This window comes from Gossypium raimondii, chromosome 7, assembly GCF_025698545.1.
Source record: "Gossypium raimondii isolate GPD5lz chromosome 7, ASM2569854v1, whole genome shotgun sequence".
Lineage (NCBI taxonomy): Eukaryota > Viridiplantae > Streptophyta > Magnoliopsida > Malvales > Malvaceae > Gossypium > Gossypium raimondii.
In genome coordinates, this window is record NC_068571.1 from 7,346,133 (window position 1) to 7,367,305 (window position 21,173).

Here is a 21,173-nt window from a genome sequence, read left to right on the forward strand (position 1 = left end):
ATTTGGGAAGTTGTCTTGAGGTGTCTCTTGTGCATAGGAAGGCTTCGAAGGAGATGTATGATAAGCTTGTAGACAATATGATGAACTAGTTAGCTAATTGGAAAGGTAAAGTGTTTTCGCTAATAGGTCAAGTGGTGCTTATACAATCTACCATTAGTGTCATTCCTTTGGAAATTATACAAACAACTATTAAGCTGATATCTAACTTGTGAACAATTATATTGATTGAATCGTTATGAGGTGGCTTGACGAATTACATGCATAGTCATATTGTAAATCAAGATCAAGTTTCTCGTTTTAAAATATATGGTGGTCTAGGTTTAAGGAAGGCATGATTGAGCAATTTGGCGATGCTTGCTAAAGTTGGGTGGTGTTTACACTCATGACAAGACTCGTTTAGGTGCGATGCTTTTCATCAGAACTATCTTCGAGAAGTTTCATTTTTAGAGGTAATGCCCAAGGTGAACGCATCTTTGTTGAGTTTAAATCAGTATCCAAAGATCAAAACAACAAAAGCTTGTGTTTGAAAGATGAAAAACAGAAGGAAAAATGGATGTTGGATTATAGAAAAGAGTTTACTAATCTCATTACTTGAATAAGCAACATTACATATACATAAGTAGTTCTATTACATTGGAAGAAAACAAACATAACTTGTGCTAGTATCCAAGCTGTAAAATCAACATAATGATAACTTAAGAAGCTACTAAATCAGCTAAGTACTTGACTAGTCCTTAGCAAAACAAAAGTTACAATCAAACCAACAAAAATTCACATGTGACAAAAGTTTAATGACCAAAAATACACAATGGGCAGTTGCTTGCTGCTGCATTATTGACAACTTTCAACACTCCAATTTGGCTACAAAGCAATAGACTTCAATTTATTTCCTCAAATACTCAAATCTTGTAGTAGCCAATGGCTTGGTCAGAATGTTTGTGAGTTGAACCTCCGAGCAGCAATGAATCAAATTGAACTCTTTTGACAATTCTGCCTCCCTTACAAAATGATACTTGATCTTGAAGTGTTTGGTCTTGCCATGAAATACAGGATTCTTGGTAATAGCAACAGCTGATTGGTTATCCACTTTGATCTCCGTTGCTTCCTCTTGATCAACATTCAAGTCACTCAAAAGCTTCCTAAGCCAAATGGCTTGATTAACAGCAGTAGTAGCTACAATGTACTCTACCTCTGCAGTGGATTGAGCTACTGTTTGTTTCTTCTTAGAACTCTAACAAAAAACCCCTGAACCTAGAGTGAAAAAATATCCCGAAGTGCTCTTCATGTCATCAACTGAGCCTTCCCAGTCACTATCTGAATAACCAATCAGTTTCAGCTCTTCAGCCTTCACAAACTTCACTCCATGGCTTAAGGTCCCTTTGACATACCTTAAGACTCTTTTAGCAACTTTGAAATGAGCAACATTTCTGCAATGCATAAACCTCAATAGAAGGCTGATTACATACATGATATCTGGCCTTGTTGCTGCCAAGTAGAGCAGGCAACCAACTAGACTTCTGTAGATCTTCTCATCCACTCGTTCATGGTCACTATTGCTAGAGAGTTTTTATCCTTGAGCCACAGGAGTGCTAGCAGGTTTGCTGTTTGCCATGCAAAACTTACTTAAAATTTTTGAAGCAAAAGCCTGTTGGCTTATGAAAATGCCATGTTCATTCTGTTTTACTTCCATACCGAGAAAGTAGGTCATCAATCCTAGATCAGTCATATTAAAAACATCTTACATCTATTTCTTGAATTCTTCAATCAATTCACTCCTACAATCAGTAACCAACAAATCATCCACATATAATGACACAATAGTAAGGTTTCTTTCTCAAGTTTCTTCACATAGAGTGTAGGCTCATTAATACTTTTTTCGAATCCCAGCCTTGACAAGTAGGAATCAAGTTTGTCATACCAGGACCTTGAAGCCTATTTTAGGCCATACAAAGTTTTTTTGAGCTGTAAACCTTGTGCTCTTCATCGAGAACTTTGAATCCATCTGGCTGCTCAACAAAGATCTCTTCCTTGAGAAATCCATTCAAGAAAGCTGATTTAACATCCAGCTGGTGCACTTTCCACAATTTTTGAGCAACTAAGGCAAATAACAGCCTTATGGTGTCCAACCTTACAACTGGTGCAAAGGTTTCATAGAAACCAATACCATGTTGTTGACTATACCCTTCACAACCAGCCTTGCTTTGTGCTTGTTTAGTGACCCATCTGCATTGTGCTTGGTCCTGAACACCTATTTCACACCAATAGCTTTTCTGTTTGCTGGCCTATCAACCAGCTCCCATATGTTATTTTGTGAATCATTTTCATTTCTGCTTCCATTGCTTCTTTCCAACAGCCATCCTTTGTAGCCTCATCAAAGTTGGAAGACTCAACAATGGTCATATCACATCTTTCATAGATGTTCATAATAGTCATTGTACCTCTGACAGGTACATCATCATATTCATCCTTAATTTCAGCTTCATTCTCAATATGCTGCAGGTCAAGATCTTGCTGGTCTTGCTCAGACAGACTTGTATATGTTCCATCCCATTTTCAACAGCTGCCCTCATTGAATTTCACATCCCTGCTCACAACAATCCTTTTAGTGGATGGATCAAAGACCCTGTAACCTTTCTTTATGCTATTATAGCCAACAAAGACTCTAGGCTTGGACATTTTTTTAGCTTGGTTCTCTTTTCAGCTGGCACATGTGAGTAGCATATGCAGTCAAACACCTTCAAGTGTGAGACAGTTGGTTTATGTCCAAACCAAGCTTCAAATGGTGTTTTTCATTTGACTGCATTTGTTGGCAGTCTATTGAGCAAATACACAGAGGTATTTACTACTTCAACAAAAAAAAATGTTAGGCATTTTCTCTTCAAATAGCAAACATCTGGCCATATCGAGAACAATTTTGTTCTTTCTCTCACAAACACCATTCTATTGTGGTGTGCAAATGGTGGTTAATTGATGCTGAATTCCAGCTTCATCATAGATCTTTTGAAACTTTTGAGACACATGCTCAGTCCCATTATCTGAACTCAATACCTTCAGCTTACAACTTGCTTGATTCTCAGCTAAGGCCTTAAAATTGCAGAAGAAATCAACCATATCTGATTTTTGTTTCAAGAAACTGACCCAACAAAATCTGGTGCAATCATAAATAAACAACACAAAATATCTACTGCCATTTAAAGATGAGGTCTTCATGGGTCCACAAATATCAGTATGGACCAGTTGGAGCGTCTCTTGAGCTCTTTAAGCTTTGTTAACAGGAAAATGTAATCTGGTCTGCTGGCCAAGCTGACAGACTTCACATAATCAGTTTTAGGTTCGATCTTGGACATGTCTTCAATTAGGCTCATTTTATGCAGTAAACTAAGTGACTTATAGTTCACATGCCCCAACCTCTTGTGCCATAAACATGATTCATCAATTAGAGCAGTATGTGCCTTTACTTTTAACTGATTCACATCTAAAGTGAATGATTTGTCCTGCATAGCTACTGTCATTAGCTCTCGGCCAAAGAGATCCTTAATCACACAAGTTTTTCTTTCAAAAACAAGAGAGTAACCCTTCTCTAACAACTGACCAACATTAAGTAAATTCTAGTCAATATCAGGTACAAAAAAAACTTCTAAAATTGTTTTGTTACCTGATTGAGTGCAGATCACAGCCTTGCCTTTGCCGTTGGCCTCAATGAACTCACCATTCCCAATTCTGAATTTGGACACAAAACTGGTGTCTAACTCCCTAAACATGCCTTTATCTGATGCCATGTGATGAGTGCAGCCACTGTCAATCAACCAATTCTTTCTAACTTTGCTCGAACTTGCAAAATAAGAAGTAGTAAAAATATGCTCCTCCTCAGCTTGAACATCATCAGTAGCTTGAGCTTGATTCTACTGCTGTGGTTGTATTTTTGCCTTGTTTTCGCAAACTTTTTTAATATGGCCAAGTTGATTGCAGCTTCTACATTGAATGTCGGGCCTGTGCTAGCAATAGTTTTCTAAACGAGAGGATTTCTTGCAGTGAGTGCATGGTGGAAACTTATTTTTAGCAGCATCATTTTTTCCTTTTTCTTTCTTTTCTGACTAAGGCTTCTTTCCCTTGTAGCTTGAGCTCGAGTTTGAGCTTTCTTTACTTCTGGCCTGAAAGGCTCCTTCAGAATGCTTCTCTATCCTGTTTACTCTTCTTTGCTCTTGTGCGTAGAGAACATTTATCAACTCTGTCAAGGATAAAGTTGATAGGTCCCTAGAGTCCTCCAAGGAAGAAATTTTTGACTTATACTTCTTTGGAAGAGTTGTAATGACCTTTTCAACTATTCTTTTATCACTGAAATCATCCCCAAGAAGCCTGATATTGTTGACTGTAGCCATAATCCTGTCAGAATACTGCTTGATGGTTTCAGACTCCTTCATATTCAGATTTTCGAAGTCCCTCCTTAGGTTGATCAACTGCTGCTGCCTGTTTTTTATCTGACCCTTGAAACTCTTCCTTGAGTTTGTCCCAGGCCTGCTTTGGAGTGTCACAAGCCATTATCCTTGTGAAGATCACATCTGAAACTCCATTTTGAAGGCATGACATGGCCTTATACTTTTTGGCACAGTCCTCATTGTGCTGCCTAATTTGAGCTATGGTTAGATTAGCTCTCAAGGTGGTGGCTCTGTGTCAACTTGAACAACACTCCATAGATCATGAGCCTGCAGATATGTTTTCATTTTCACAGCCCAAATATTGTAGTTTTCTCTAGCAAAAACAGGTGGTGGTAGTGAGAAACTCATTCTTTTGCAGCAACTAAACAAACCAACAAAGACAACTTATGTTTCTTTTCTTTCAAGCACGAATCACTCAAAGAACAACACACAATAAAGGCTCTCAAAGATGACAGGCTCTTGATACCATTTGTTGAGTTTAATTCAGTATCCAAAGATCAAAACAACAAAAACTTATGTTTGAAAGATGAAAAACAGAAGCAAAAACGGATGTTGGATGATAGAAAAGAGTTGACTAATCTCATTACTTGAATAATCAACATTACATGTACATAAGTAGTTCTATTACATTGGAAGAAAACAAATATAACTTGTGCTAGTATCCAAGCTGTAAAATCAGCATAATGATAACCTAAGAAGCTACTAAATCAGCTAAGTACTTGACTAATCCTTAGCAAAACAAAAGTTACAATCAAACTAACAAAAAGTCACATGTTACAAAATTTTAATGACCAAAAATACACAATGGACTTTTGCTTGCTGTTGTATTGTTGAAAACTTTCAACAATCTTCGGTTTGAAAGGGGTTGCTCGAGACAAGGAATATTATATAGAAGGGTATTAGATGGTGAGTTGTCGATGGTACTCAGATAAGATTGTGGGACGATTGGTGGGTGGTTACGTCGCCACTTAATAGAACTATGCAATGGGTGGATGGGTTATGCCCTAATGCTATTGTTGCTTCAATTATGGGGTTTGAAGGTATTTGAATTGTTGGCACGGTTCTCCCTGAGCTATCAGAGGATGTTAGGTTGGGCATTATAGTTATCCCTCTTTCGTATTTTCTTGGCTCGAAGGTTCATGATACTTGCTATTGGGGATTGTAGAGTTTTAGTAAGTTCTCTGTTTCATCTATTTATTCCATGCTGGAGAATGAAGCAAATACGCATCTTCGCTCTTAGAATTTGGGATGGATTTGGCAATTGCAATGCCCGAAACGAGTTCGTTTCTTCATAGCTTGTGGCTTTGGATCGATTGAATTCAAATAAGGTATGATATAAGAAGAATATTAAAACAAGTGCATCTTGTACTGAGTGTAAGGTTGATGTTGAGTCCACGGAACATATTTTACGAACTTTTTGTTTTGCCAAAGAGGTATGGAAAGCTTTGCAAATAGAAAATGTCCAAGATGGTTTATTTAATATCCCTGCTTGACAATGGTTGGAACTGAATTGCCACTCCATAAAATTTTTGAATTTTTTACTTCCATGAGGAACACTCTTTTCGATGACAATATAGAGATTGTGGAAGCGTCGAAATGATCGTATTTTTAAAGGAGTAGGGGATGCAACGTTGCGAGTTCTGGAATATGCAAGGGTCTTTGCAAATGATATTAATCGAGCCCATCTGACTTTGGCTACAAGGACCCATCGTAGACAACATTGGGTTGCATGGTAATGTCCTTCGATTGATTGTTTTATTTTGAACATAGATTGGGCGATGCGATCTTGTTCGAGCATGGCGACGGCTTGTGGGCTGTTGCGTAACTCGGTTGGTGATTGGATACATGATTTCATGTTAAGAATCGAAAGAATGAACAACTTGTAAGCGAAATTATGGGTGGTTCGAGAGGGATTGCAGATTGCTAAGAAGTTGAGGGTGCCTTGTTTGATCGTTGAGTTAGATACGTTGTGGGTAGTTCAACTATTGTCTTGACCTTATGATTGTAAGAATTTGTTAAATACTTATATTGTTGACTGTTTAGACTTGATATGAGAGGGCTGGGTATTGAAGATTCGACATATCTTGCTTGAAGGTAATCATTGTACAAATCATTTAGCTAATTTGGCACAGGACGACACGGATGGACTCGTCTATTTGAATAACCCACCGAATAGTATTTCCCCTTTTGCAGCGGATGTTCTTAGGCATGAGGATTAGATTTTACTTTTCTTTTTTTATTCTATTTTTCTTTTTGTACCAAAAGAATCAATTTTCTGAAAAAAAAACTCGATATAAAATACAATAAATTAATAGTAAAAATATATCTAAATTTAAATAAAAATAAATCTAAACTAAATTATTACTTAAATACAAATTCGGTCCTACACAATTACCTATAAAATGTGAAGAAAGTATTAATTATGTGAAATAAATAAAAATAGAAAAGTATGGGGATTGAGATATGCTGGAAGAAAGCAAGCAAAAAACCTCACAAATCTAAATTCAAAGCACCACCCCCTTTTTAGAAGCCGTGCCGTCGTAGTTGTTACCATACGCTACTTTCAATTCAAACCTCTCTCCTTACTTCATCCGCACTTCATCTCCACTACTTTCACTGCTCTCCTTTTAATTTACTTCTTCTCCCTCATTTATCCCTAGGTTAACTAAACCCCATCCACCAAATCTATTTACTAATTCAAGGTTAACAAATTTTTGTGTAAACCAAGTTGAATAAACCAGACTAGCGAAATTCAATTAATTATTAAAAGGTCAATCACATGGGGTTGTACACAAATAAGTAAAGGCTCAAACTTTGTTAAATGGGAAGCTTATATGAGAAGGGAGGAAGATGAGCTAGAAAAACTGCACCATATTCTATTGGCGGAGGCCAAGAAAGCGGTACAAGAATTCAACCTTCTCACCACTCGAGGAAATTTACGTTTTTGAAGCCTTAAAATTGGGATTTTGAGCTCCACTCGTGTGCATATCATCTCACGACTATATCTATTATATAGCAAAATGGTTTATTAAAACTCATTTGGTTTATAGTATTGTTGTTCCAAGGTGATACCATTCGTATTAACTTTTTCTTTACTTCGATGCTTGAGTCATATCTCAATCATTTATTTGTACCATTTGATAGAGATAAATGGGACTGACAAGTGACAGTGCATGTTTGTGTTTGCAGTGATATTGACCTCGGTTGGTTTTACAAAGTTTTCATCTCAGTTCCTTTAGTTTCCTATGAACAATTACAATGGAAGGTTCAAGTTCTAAGGATAGTTCAGTAGCTTCGAGTCCTTTTTCTTCACCCAATGTCAGTGCCCTGCTCAAGATTAAGATCATTTCATGGTAAGAACATAAATGGCTTTCCAGTTCCATGTTTGTATTTCTGCTGAAAGCACTTATGTTTTCGGTTTTTGACCATTTCAGGTGCCAAGAAACTGGACTTCCTCTTTCAATTCGTGTTCGAGTAGGCGAAAGAACCTTCAGCCTGCATAAGGTATAGCCCAAAACCATAGATGCAATCAAAATTTCAAATTCAATTAGTTTCTATACGGCTTATATTGATGCTGTTTGCTATGTGTTTTGCCAGCATCCATTGTTTTCAAAGAGTGGATACTTTCAGAAGAGATTGACTGAATCGAATGAGCTTGAGTTGCCACAAGATTTCCCTGGAGGACCTGAAACATTCGAGATGATTATATTGTTCATCTACGGCTCCACCACATTGGTTGACCCCTTTAATGTGGCGGCCCTGAGGTGTGCAGCCGAGTTTCTTGAAATGACAGAAGAGTACTGCACCGGCAACCTCTGCGAGCGGTTCGATCTCTATTTGAACCAAGTGGTGTTGCAGAGTTGGGATGACACATTGATTGTTCTCCAGAAATGTCAAATGTTGCTCCCCTGGTCCGAGGAGCTGTTAATCGTGAGCCGGTGCATCGAGTCCTTGGCCTTTATGGCCTGCATGGAGATTCTTGATCCAGAGAGGAGAAGGGACAAACCAGTTGTTATATTGGAAGCATTGACTGGTGAGGCTTGGAACAGTGAAACAGTGAAAGCAATAGCGAGCAAGGACTTATGGATCAAGGATCTCATAGCCCTACCATTTGGATTCTTCAAAAGGATAATTGGGTCCTTAAGAAGGCAAGGAATGAAAGAAAAATATGTGACTCCCATCATTGTTTTCTATGCAAATAAATGGGTACTCTCCAAGAAGACTCACCAATACTGGGAGAACTCAGGTGAGAAAATTGCTGACAGTGACTCAGACAACAAGGTTTCTGCCATTTTACAAAGGATTCTTGATTTACTGCCAATTGGGGAGAAGGCCAGTAGGGCCATTCCTGTTGGATTCTACTTTGCAATGCTTTCTAGATCCTTAGAATTTGGTTTAACAAGTGATAGACAAGTGAAATTGCAAGACCAGATAGCAACTATGTTACACTTTGCCCAAGTGGAAGATTTCCTCCTCCCACAGATTGGAACAGAGTCCATTTCATCAAGCAAGGAATTGGCTACTATGAAGACCATATTTTCAACTTTTGCATCGTTTAACATGGAGACCAACCCTTCTCCTTCAGCAAGCAACTCCATTGTTGCAGAATTATGGGACACATACCTCTCCCATATGGCTTCTGATCCACAAATGGAGCCTAATAAGTTCATGGAACTCCTCGAGTTATTACCCATATCTTACCGTCAGACACATGATCAGCTTTATAGAGCAATGAATAGCTACCTACAGGTAAGTTTTTTAAACAATTTTCGTTTATTCATGTCGTGTTTAAAATCGAGCTAAACCTCCCTCCAACTGTTGGTCAGGCACATAGAGATATAACACAAGAAGAGAAGGGATCAGTCTGCAAATACCTAAACTGCCAAAAACTTTCACAAGAGGCATGCATTGAAGCAGTTCAAAATGAGTTGATGCCACTGCGACTGATAGTCCAGGCTCTCTTCGTTCAACAGCTAAGCACCCACCAAGCATTTAAAGAATGCTCCGACTCATTGAGGTTCACAGGTCAGTTCTCCGGCAGCCTGTCGAGCTCAAGATGTCCGAACTCAAGACCCTTAGACCCGGGAGAAAGTCCATACAAGGACGCAGTAGAGTCGCCAAACAGCAAACCTTTGAGCTTGTTCCTACAAGATGACCTTCCAGCAATGGAGAGGAACTATGAATCAACGAGCTTTAGACTACAGAACCTTGAACAAGAGTTAATGTCATTGAAAAAGAGCCTTCAATGGCATGAAATGTCGAAGAAAACAAATTCCAATCCCAACAAATCGCAGTGTATCAAACCGTATGCATTAGAAAGAAGATCGGGGAGCAAGAGAAAGAATACTCTGGGAGAAGTAACGAGTTGCATAGGCTCTGTAAATTTTTCTTCGCAAAGGAAATATGCTAGTAGGTTGATTAAGATCTTTCGTAGATTGTCGTTGTTTGGGATTAGAAAATCAAAGAGAAAGACAGGAGCTAGTGGTCTGTGGGCTAAGTCAATCTAGCAGATTAAAATGTATGAAAAACAAAAAATCCACAAATGCAATGAAAAACATTTTAAGGCAGGGCCAGTAGATTGTAGTGTTAATCTGATGGTAAGCACAAAATTGACCCACGGTTGATTTGTCATTGGTAAAAGATTTTAGGAAAATATTATTTATATTTTCATGTTTTTGTTTTACAGAAAAATAATTTAGTCAACCGAAATTGACTTACAGATCAACGTAAAATAAGTCATTTTTCGTTAAAATGACTTACTCTTTATAAAGTGTAAGTCATTTTAAGGAAAATAGCTCTAAGTCATTTTTTGAAAAAGAACTCCTCTATAGGTAATTTTATTTTATATAAAATTAATTTAAAAGCAAGCTTAATATTATTATATTAATAATACATTTTATTTTAAAAATATTAAAATATTAATATAAAATATTATAATTATTCATATAATAAATTATTAATATAATTTTTATTTAATAAATTATTTAATATTCTAAATTTATTTTAATAATAAATTTTAAAAATAATAATTTTAAATAATATTCTTCACATATTATTGAAAATATACAATATTAATATTTTAATAATAAATATTTATTACGATTATAAATATATTAACAATAAATGTTTTGTAGTATAAAGGTTACAATATGTCATAAGTCTATGTACTCTTCACAAATTTACAATTTAGTCTCTATACTTTTATTTTCAAGAATTTACTCTCTCTACTTTTGATTTGAAAATCAAGTTTAATTGTTGACATTGTTAAATTTTTGTCAATTTTGTTGATGTCACATTTTAAATAAAAATACTCACTTGGTAGTCGTGTAACTAAAAATGACGTTGTAATGAACCTAAATCTAACATATTTTTAATATATACAAAAACAATGTAAAATATAAATTTATAGATATAAAATAAACTCAATTAAACAATGAAAAGATAAGAAAATATCAAATATATGTTTGTTTCATTGAAAACAGCTTTTATAAAATATTTTAAGAAATCATTAAAAAAGCAGAAAATAATTTACATAAATTCATCTAAATACCATAAAATATTAACTTTTCCAAGGAAGTAAGTCATTTTCTAGAAATCATTTTTTGGAAGCTATTTTCAGTGAAACAAACAGGCCCTACATTATTTTCTTATTAGAACTAAACTTACAAATTTTGTAAATGTTGAGGTTTAAATTTATTAATTTTTAAAAGAATTAGAATTAAAATTATAGATTTTGAAGGCTAAATTTATTGATTTTTTAATATTTAGGATCAAATTGATAAAATGTGTAAACATTAGAGGGTTAAAATTTTATTAGGCCAATTAAAGAGCCCACGTCAACTTTTTGCCTATTTAATTTTGAAAAGTTGAATGACTAAATCGAAAAGAACTAATAATTTGGTGACAAAAATAGAACTAAAGGTATAGTTGGATGATTATTCTTGTAGTTTTAAGATTTTTAAAATTTTCTTAGAATTATTGTTAAGAAAATTTTAAAAATCAAAATAACATTTTAATTATAGTTCAGGGCCCAAAATATTATTAATCCTTTGAATTAATCTACCATGTTATCTTTTTAATGTAAGTTAATAGATGAGTGACTAAAATGTAACAATTCAATAATATTAGTGATTATTACGTAATTTTTAAAAATTGATAAACGAAATGTAATTTTAAATAAAGTTTAAGGATTGTTGGTGTAGCATATTCTATAATCAAATCTAATCGAGTTATCTTGCTTAGGTGGATTGCCTTGTAAATTGAGTTGAAACTTGTAAGATATAAAATATTTTTTAAAAAAATTTGGGTCGGAAGCTTGCAAGTGCATTGCTCGGATTCATTTGGATTAGTAGTGAGATTAGCATTGATGATATTAAAAATAGTGATAGTTGTGAGATTAGTTACCGTAGCGGTGAGGTGAGATTAGTTAATGTAACAGTGAGATTAAAATCAATGCTGAATTTTGTATTTGGATTCAATTGTAGTAGTGGCAGTGAGATGAATTTTAATGAAAAAAGAGAATAATCATTAAGGACATTAGCATAATATTTATATGTAGCGAAACTTATAAAATATTAAAATTTTAATAAATGATTAAAAATGTTATAATTACTAAAATATAGGTACATTGTTTTATATATTTGTTTAAATATTTATTATATTAAATAAAAATATTGGAAACCTTTTAAATCAAAATAATTAAAAACAAAACTAATAAATAATTTAAAAATATTTTTTTAACAATCTCATTATAGGTTTTGATTATATCTGCTCTTTTTAACACGATGCTTAGAACTGCCCGTAGTCTCTCTTCAACCCATAAATAGAAAGATAATGCGTTTCAACACACTTGAATCCACATCTTCTTACCTTGGCAACAATACTATGCCAATTAAATTAAGACTCAATCGATATAATTTAAAATGGTAAAAAATATGTTGATATAATAAAGTTAATTTAAAATATTATGAAGTTAAGCTTAGGTTAAACCGCCGTCTCTTTTGACTAATTAAGAAAGTAAGTGGTTGGAAATTGATTGTTTGTCACACACTTGGCAAATAGCCAATTCACCTACACAACATTTATTTTAATTAATGTTCCAATGGAATGGGTCATACTTCAACTTATGTGCTGCCCAACATGTATCTCTACTATAGTAGAATTAAAAGAACGCTAGTATATATAAAAAAAATGGAGTCAATACAGAAAAGATAAGAGATCAATCACCTATACATACCAAAGCAAACAGTGTATAACTCAAGATAACCCAATCACTAGGACAACGAAAAAGCAAAGCTCTAATAAATAACAAATGAGGGTCACATCTAAAACATCCTAAGCACACATGGTGCAATAGACTAAGACTGACCAAAATTGAATTTTACTACACGCCCTGTCCATGTCCATTGGCTCCATTCATGGCGAGAGGGTGCTTGTTAGTCCTTTTCCTCCTGATAACAACGTACCAAGTGAAAGCTTCCAACAATGTGGCCATAGCTCCCAGAAATATGAGGATTCCAATGTAAATTCTCTCCCATTTGTCTTCAGGGTTAAGGATGTCGAAACCCTCGAAAATGTTGACGATGCTGAGGATGATCACGCTGTAACCAATGGAATGATGGTAGATGTTCCAATACAATCTGTATTTGTGATTCTTGTTTGGCCTCAGAAGCAAAGCAAAGACCTGTCAATAATATAACAATCTAAAGTAATTAATGGCTTGAAATTGGAGTAGTCTTGAAGCCAACTATTTAGAAGGGCCATCCCGATGACGGCAAGATGAAGAAAAAGAATAAAAGCACACTTTAACAAGTCTCCCTGTCATCAGGACGGCACTAGAGGGGCCAAAGTAGGTCCCTGCCATAAAACTTTTTAATTTAATTTCGGCCTCCAAAAAATGTTAAGGTTCATTAAGGTATGCATAATCCTGATACTAGCGTCACATATGAATATGTATTCGAGAAGAAATTACCTGAAGAGTTCCGAAGCAGAAGAGGATAATGCCAATGGTCCTATGGGGATTATGCGTGATTCCAGGAGAGTCACTGCCGAGCTTAATACCCGTCGCCCACCCTGCCACACCAACAACATAGGCCGATGATTGGCAAGCAACGTGGAGATAAAACCATGCCGGGTCTGCAGATTTGAACACCTTCATGTACCTAGCTGTTATGGCTCCCAACGGCATCAATATTCCCCAGCTCACAGTGTTCAATACTCCATGAACCTGGATAATTCAAACAATCCAACTTAAAAAATCTGGAAAGGAATCTTTTTTTTTCTATGGCAATTCTAGCTTTAGGGAAGATTCGAACCGCTTACATTTCTTCTTCTTGTCCTTGAATCAGATGAAGCCCCTGCAGATTGTCCTGTAAGGAAATTGATACTTCCCCTGGATTGAAGGTTGGCTCCATCAGTAGTATGAGGCTGTAATTGGTCGTTACTCACAGGACCTTCCTGCCAAACCTGACTGGTTGACAACATGTTTTCGGGGATTCTCAAAACACCAAATATCGTCATCTCGTCATTCTCGAACGTTGCTGACAGACTTGGAACCTGGAAGCTCAAATCTGTGGGTTGCAGCGTAGGGAATAGGCTATCAATCGACGTTGTGAACGCCTGAGTCACGCCACTGGAGTTGACAAAGGCAACCAAAGCCTGGGTACCCACCATACTCGGTCCACTAGGATTGATACCCCACGCCGACCACCTTGACGAGGTGGTGCCAGTGTGTCGAAAAGCCATCTCAACAGTTCCATTTGATTGATGATATGTCCAATGGAGATAACTGCTCAAGGCTCTAAGATCGGTGCAGTTGATATATTGCTTGTTGTCGGGAAATGTTTGGCTAACACAGGTCTGGGCAGATGAGGGTGAAGCCAATAAAGAAAGCAGCAGGCACGAGAACAGGACAAGGTTCCAGGCTTTGATCTCCATGTCGAAACTGTGTGAAACGAAATCCAGAAAATTTGTTTCACAAGGCAGATTGTTGTCTTAAGTCCTTGGGGAACTCAACAACATACATATATATAGAGAGGGAGAGAACTCAATTTCGTAATAAAGTAGAGAGCATTAAGCATAGAAGGGGAAAAAGTTGGACTTTAAAAGACTGTGTAAAAAGAGCTTGTATTTTTTGACTTATTCTACTTTCACCTCTTGATTTACTTTAATGTATACTTATACTTGGTCTTGATTTTGGTTTATAAAATGTGTTTTATTTGGGTAATTGAGATGACCTTTAGAATTAAGGAGGAAGCATGGAAGAAACTGTACCTATATTGGCACTATATTTTTTGTTCTCTCTCTTCCAATCACCTTTTTTTTAATCTTAGTTTGGTAATATCGAAATGGTAAAATGAAATTTTTTAAAGTACAATAAAATAAAAAATATAAAATTATAATTATTTTAAAGTTTATATAATATTTTTTATAAATTATAGATTTTTGGTATATTTTATAAAATACATATAGTATAAAATATTAACATATTATATAAATATAAAATATTTAAATACGATTATAACGAAATAAAACACATTAACAAGATTAGAACTGCACATAAAAAAACCTATTATTAATGACGGCAAAAGCTGCATTTGGCAACCAAACTCAATAATAATAAAGGGCTGCAAGTCTATGTTCACATTTGATTGAAGGCTTCAAAGAGTATAAATTTATGTAATAAATAATTACTCTTTAGCAATTGGCTGATAATTGTAGTGACTAGTTTAATTAACTGATTCTATTAATTAATTTGATCAATTGATTTTATTAATTATTTATTCAAAAGTATTTGATAAAACTTAATTAATAGTTGAAAGTTGATATGTGTAAAATAACATATAAGAGCATGATATATTTTATTATTAAGTATTTATTTGTTTATAATACTTTAGTCTTTATTGGGTGAAATTATTGAAATAAAATACTATTACCAAGGGATTAAAACATCCATTATGAAAATTAATTAGTGAATATTTTTGAAATTTTAAATAAACAAATTTCTTAAGTTATTTGCAAATATTAACCTTGTGGAAATTGATAAATATTAATAGTGTATGAATATAATTGTAAACTATATTCTTAGTGATAATTATGTCATGTTCCTAGTATATAAATTAGTGATAATTATGTCACACTCTGAAAAAAATTGTCAAGTATCATATTTCAATTAATATAAAGTTGTATAAGAAATTATTTTGCACAAGTAAAATGAAAATAAATTAAGGGTGCATAAATATTCAAGGATGAATGGGCTCGATTGAAAATTTCTCGCGACAATGTTGATTTTTATAGATTCACAGTGGAGTTTTTGTTTTTTGTTTTTAGATTTACTTTGGACTTTGGAGGTGAAAGTGAAAATGGGAGAATAGACGCTATTGATATCTTGGCATCCTTATTAGATTCGAGAGCATGTGACAAAGGGAGTAATTTTTTAGTAAGCATGGTTAGATATGTCATTCCACATATCTCATTCCCAATCAACTACTGAAAAAAGTTGCTCATCCCTGTGTTTTTTGTTTTGGAGGTTTTAGCTCAACAAGCTTTTGCAAACCTCCATTCACCAAACACTACAATTATAGGGTTTCACTACCCAATCCTCCATTTCTGCCCAAATCAGCTAAAAAAATCCAAAATTTTGTTTACCATACATTCTCATAATTTTTTATTCTAATAATTCAAGAAAACACAATTGTAAATAATTAAGTTTTTGGATTCTTTTAGTCATACTACCCTAGTGAGATTAAAAATAATAATATTGATAAGATTAAATTATTGTAGTGGTGAGATTGTATATTGTAAAAATAAAATTAAAATAAACTATTTGATGTGGTTTGGAATTCAAATGTAATTGTAATGGTAAAATAAAAATAGAAAAGGACTATTAAAGACACTGCATAAGTTTTTATATACATAAAATAAATAATAAATAATATATTTTATATTAAATAATAAAATATATATTAAATTTGCATTATGTTAAATAATAATTGTAGTAATAAATAATTAAAATTTTATAAAGATATTATTTATATTTGTATCATTTTACCAGTCATATAATTACTTATTTATGATTAACTACGCTAAATAAGGTGAATAGGTTAATTTTTTTAATTAGGCACCGTTTTTAAATTTAATTAGGAAAATAGGTCGTTTTTAGGAGAGAGAAAGTGAAAACGCGTCCAGTTGAGTGCGTTTTCTGCACATATGGCAGGAAAGCGCGCCTAGTTGGACGCGTTTTAACTTTCTCTCTCCAAGGTTAGGGTTTTTTTATTTTTCAAGGTTTGGGCTTTTAATGTTTTAGGGTTAAGGTATTTTGAAAGTCTTCAAGGTTTTCGACTAAAACGGCGGAAGTTCTTAAATAGTTTTTAGGGGTCGAAGATGTGATAACGCACCTCAGCACACATACATTTCATATGTCATGGTGGGATAGGACCATTACCTTAGAAACCCATCGTTGGGAAATCCAATTTTGGGGTAATAATGCTTGATACGATCAAGGGTCAAAGTCTAGATTGAGATCTCAGTCAGCGGCTGTGATGCAATCACGGGTTCGAGTATAACCAGGGGGCTAGGTGACGGTCATTATGCGGTCAGGAGTTCAAGCTTTTTGGATTCTTGCAAATTTTAGGGATTGCAGGCTTTTCGATATTATGGATGAAGCCCTCCAGAACACAATCATTCACCTATTTACACAATAAAAATAATTTTAAATTAAAAAAATTAAATTTAACATTATTGAATTTAACGAAACTTAAATTTTTGTCTTATCATTACTGCATGGGTGGCGGAAATATGCTTGTCATTGAAGTGGATTAGAGAGGTGACATGCAAACATGTAACTGAACCACATCATAGGTTATTCAAGCAACATTTTAGACTACAATTAAGAAAAAAAAATCTAAACACATTGCATTCTACCAATAAACTTGAAAGTGGCCTAATTTATCAACTAAGGATGACAACGTGTTAGAAATCTGTAAATTTTAGATTATTCAAATTCGAATCCGTAAATTTTAGCCTAAAAAATGTTCAAATTACTCTTCATAAATCTCGAGATATATCAAACAAAATCGTGCTCATCATTCTGCACAATTTCTAGCAACTTACACTACCTTGATTAGTAAAAACAACACCATCGAAAATTGGATTTAAGTTTACCAACAAGTATCACCATTGTCAACAAGCCGTCAAGAAACCATCTAGTTTTCGTACACCGATCAAGCACTCTAGCCAATTATGTAGGAAGATAGTAGCATGTTGCACAATTTTATCTGGAGATGAAGCTTGTTGTTTTCACAAGGTAGTATTTCTATAAAACCAAATGCTCCAAGCAATACATAGTAGTTTACCTTTTCGTTCGACTTACTGATTAGTGAGAAACCTACAGATAAAATCCATCAGACTCCAAACAATCTTATTGTACAATGGAGTAATGTATGCTCAATTCTTTTTTTTTTCGCCTGGCTACACTGGAAACAGAGAGGAACATCAATGAACAGCTTCTTGTTACATGGAATGAAGCTGAACAAATAGTTCCATTGGTATACTTTAATCTTGGGTGGCAACTCCTAATTCCAAAGAGTTTCTCAAGGACCATCAATATGAAACTCAATGATGTTAAAATAATGTCGAACAACAACTTTATATCCTGAACTAGCAGAATAACAACCATTAATGGTGTAGTGCCAAATTAGTCTATCATCCTTCAAAAACTAGCTAATGGATATACAGAGCATACGTTGCACATTTTAAGAGGTAAGAAGCCCTTCCATCATGTTCGTCTCCCAGCACCCCCATTCAAATGCATCAAATCATTTACTTTCATATGTTCATAGCTCTCTAAAGGTATAGAGTCAATATAAAAACTATCATAATAACTTACCCATGGATTATTAAAAATCTCAACAGTCGCACCCTTACTCATACGCCAGCTAATCCCCTTACAAAGCATCGTTTTAGCCTTATAAATACTTTTCCAAATAAGAGGAGCTGAGCCTTCAGAAGCATTAAGAAACCTACAATTTGGAAAGTATCTAGCTTTGAAAATTCTACTAAAAAGAGACTCAGGCGAAGAAAGAAATATATATCCTTGCTTGCCAATAGTGCTAAATTAAAGCATAACAAAGTGCAAAATGTTAAACCATCAAACTATTTAGGGACAAAAACCTTATCCTATAAAGTCCGGTGTATTTTTCTTCGGTTAAGATTAGAACCCCTACCAAAACAAATTCATCATTTTCTATAGATTGTCACAAAAGTTTTGGGGAAGTAGAAAGACACTCATTAATGAAATAAAAGTATATTATTCTAACTAAGAATACGTTTGCTTAATCACTCCTTAATGAAATAAAAGACTTGTTTCTTATTACGCCCAATAAGCGACAAAAGACCCTAATACCGACTATGATCAAGAGGCACAATGACATCAAGAACAATGCAAATATTTGTCGAATATGCTTCTTGGTGTTAGAACTAAGCATAATACCAAATTTCATAAAATTTATAGCTTTGTCACATCCGAAAATGTTAAAGGATAAGTACAACAATAATTTTGGGTATCTAATTATAAAACTTTCTGTTGATGAGGGCTTTAGTGTGATTATGTGAATCTTGATGTGAATCTTGCTAACTGATTTGGTAATTGGTTAGATTTCAAATATTAGTCTCATCACCTTAGAATTGGGTATTTTCTTTGGTGGGAAACATTATGATGAGGAATATTAATTTTGATGTTGAGAAATTGGTTTTGGTGAATGAGTGCAGGAAGGTTATATAAGAGATATGTGCCATTCTCCTAGGAGCACTCTTTCTTTTATGTATTTATTTTCTTTCTTTTATCTTCTTCTCTAGTTTATCCTATAAGAAAGGAAATTAAGGAGCGGTTGGCATGAAAGGAAGAAACTAGGGTGTTAGCCTAAATAATTGAGAATTTAGCAATATGATAATCTCTCTAACTCTTCCATACCTTTTGATTAAAGAAAAAGAAAGGAAAATCTAAGGATTTCAGCATAATTTATTTTGAATTGTGATGATTTAAGTCGTTGTTAGCATTTAAAACTCCTCTACATGCATATAAATTAAGGTTTTCTTACATATGCATGTCTTCGTTTTGATCTTTATATGATTGTTATGCTTAGCTAATAAAGAATGAGGAGGCCCAAGTGAGAAAGGGAAGGCTAATCAGATGTAAGATGTGTCAACCCTAGGTATTTTGTTGGTGAGTTTCTGAACTCAAATCCTTAGTGTTTGTTTTATGTATATCAGTATTGCGTTGTTGTGGTATGTTTGACTTCATGTTCTGCTGATGATGAGGAGTTGAATTATTGTAGGATGTTTGTCATACTATTGAAGCACGTAAAGTGATGGTCTATAGATGCATGTCTGGTTGTATGTACAAGTTGTTTTGATGAACTAGTACTGGTAAAGTAATTATTGAAGAGGTTATCATTGAAATAGTTCGATAGGTGATATGTTTGGTATGATCTGTGTTGTGTTATTAATAGTATGTTTAGTTAAATGCTTGTTATGTTTTAGTCGTGAAAATGGATGATATGCGGAGTGTAGAGATATGCAATGGCGGATGTAAGTTGAAGAAATGTCATGTTGTGCACCCTGTGCCACATGTTATTGGTTTTGCGGAGGTTCAGGCTGGTTATATAGAGAATGTATACGCATTGAAACTAACTTCAAAAAAAGACGACCCCCTATTTATGTATCTTCTTTTACCTCATCAAAGGTTGACGAATATCCAATTGAACCTAGATCAACATAAAATTTCTCAAAACATTCCATCGACTACTGACATCATATTCTATAAAAAGGTCCCATAACATTTCCAAGATTCTTGGCCATTGTTTTCGAAGCAAAACCAGGTAGGAGATCATAAACTTGAACCGAGAATTCTGCAAAGAAAAAACTAACATCCTTAGGATTCTCTCCGAGAGTCAATTTATGAACCAAAAGAAGACAGTTAATAAATGAACACGGGCCTTCGAAAATCATCTTCTTCAGATCCACAATATGAAAAAATTTGAATCAAGTATAGACCTTTCCCACCAATTGATTTAATATTGGCACCTCGAATTTGCCTCCCTAATAATAAAGGAGTTCTTTTGTTGGCCGGGAAATTTATCATCTATTTCTTAAGAAATAATATTTATTACTTTGTAAAAGATAGAATGTTTTGTCATCTCCCAACCGAGTTGGTGCCTTGTTAACTCTGACACCAATTTAATGAGACACATTAGATATATAGATATTGTAATTTTTGTGGGTTTTAATTAAAATTTCAAATTATCGTAAGAGTGCATCATTTTAAAACACCTAACCTTGAGTTTGAAGGAAAAAATATAATTTTTAATAAAAAATTAAATTTATGATATTTTAGAATTTATTATTTCAATATTAGTATGAATACTTATTTTGCTTAGTTATATCTTTTAAAATAAAGCTTAAAGTTTAATAACATTAAAATGATAACAAAAGATTGTTTAAAAATAATATCAGGAACGTATTAACTACTCGAGTTTTTCACTTAAAATGCGAGACAAGTTTAAATAAATAAATAAATATATAACATTAAGGGAGAATATTTTTAAAATGATTAAGAAAAATATTCTGTACCATTTCCGTACACCGAGGCCTAAACTTTAAGCATTCTTAGTTGACAATATTAATCATATACTAAAAATATAATTCAAATATTTTATCCATAAAATAAGAACTGTTGAATGA

The 21,173-nt window shown here is 34.1% G+C and overlaps 2 protein-coding genes across 2 annotated transcripts; one reads left to right on the forward strand and one right to left on the reverse strand.

The window, feature by feature from the left end:
• The first annotated feature begins 7,598 nt into the window (after positions 1-7,598).
• LOC105802871 (BTB/POZ domain-containing protein At5g48130) lies at positions 7,599-10,032 on the forward strand. Its single transcript, XM_012634779.2, has 4 exons — positions 7,599-7,789; positions 7,871-7,940; positions 8,034-9,185; positions 9,263-10,032. The coding sequence occupies exons 1-4, from the start codon at positions 7,695-7,697 to the stop codon at positions 9,941-9,943; spliced, it is 1,998 nt and encodes a 665-aa protein (XP_012490233.1). The 5' UTR covers positions 7,599-7,694; the 3' UTR covers positions 9,944-10,032.
• A 2,560-nt stretch (positions 10,033-12,592) lies between these two features.
• LOC105802863 (cytochrome b561 and DOMON domain-containing protein At5g35735) lies at positions 12,593-14,567 on the reverse strand. Its single transcript, XM_012634759.2, has 3 exons — positions 13,758-14,567; positions 13,408-13,662; positions 12,593-13,119 (listed from the first exon to the last, which is right to left on the reverse strand). Exons 1-3 carry the CDS (start codon positions 14,370-14,372, stop codon positions 12,820-12,822), a joined length of 1,170 nt encoding a protein of 389 aa, XP_012490213.1. The 5' UTR covers positions 14,373-14,567; the 3' UTR covers positions 12,593-12,819.
• Between the last annotated feature and the right edge of the window lie 6,606 nt (positions 14,568-21,173).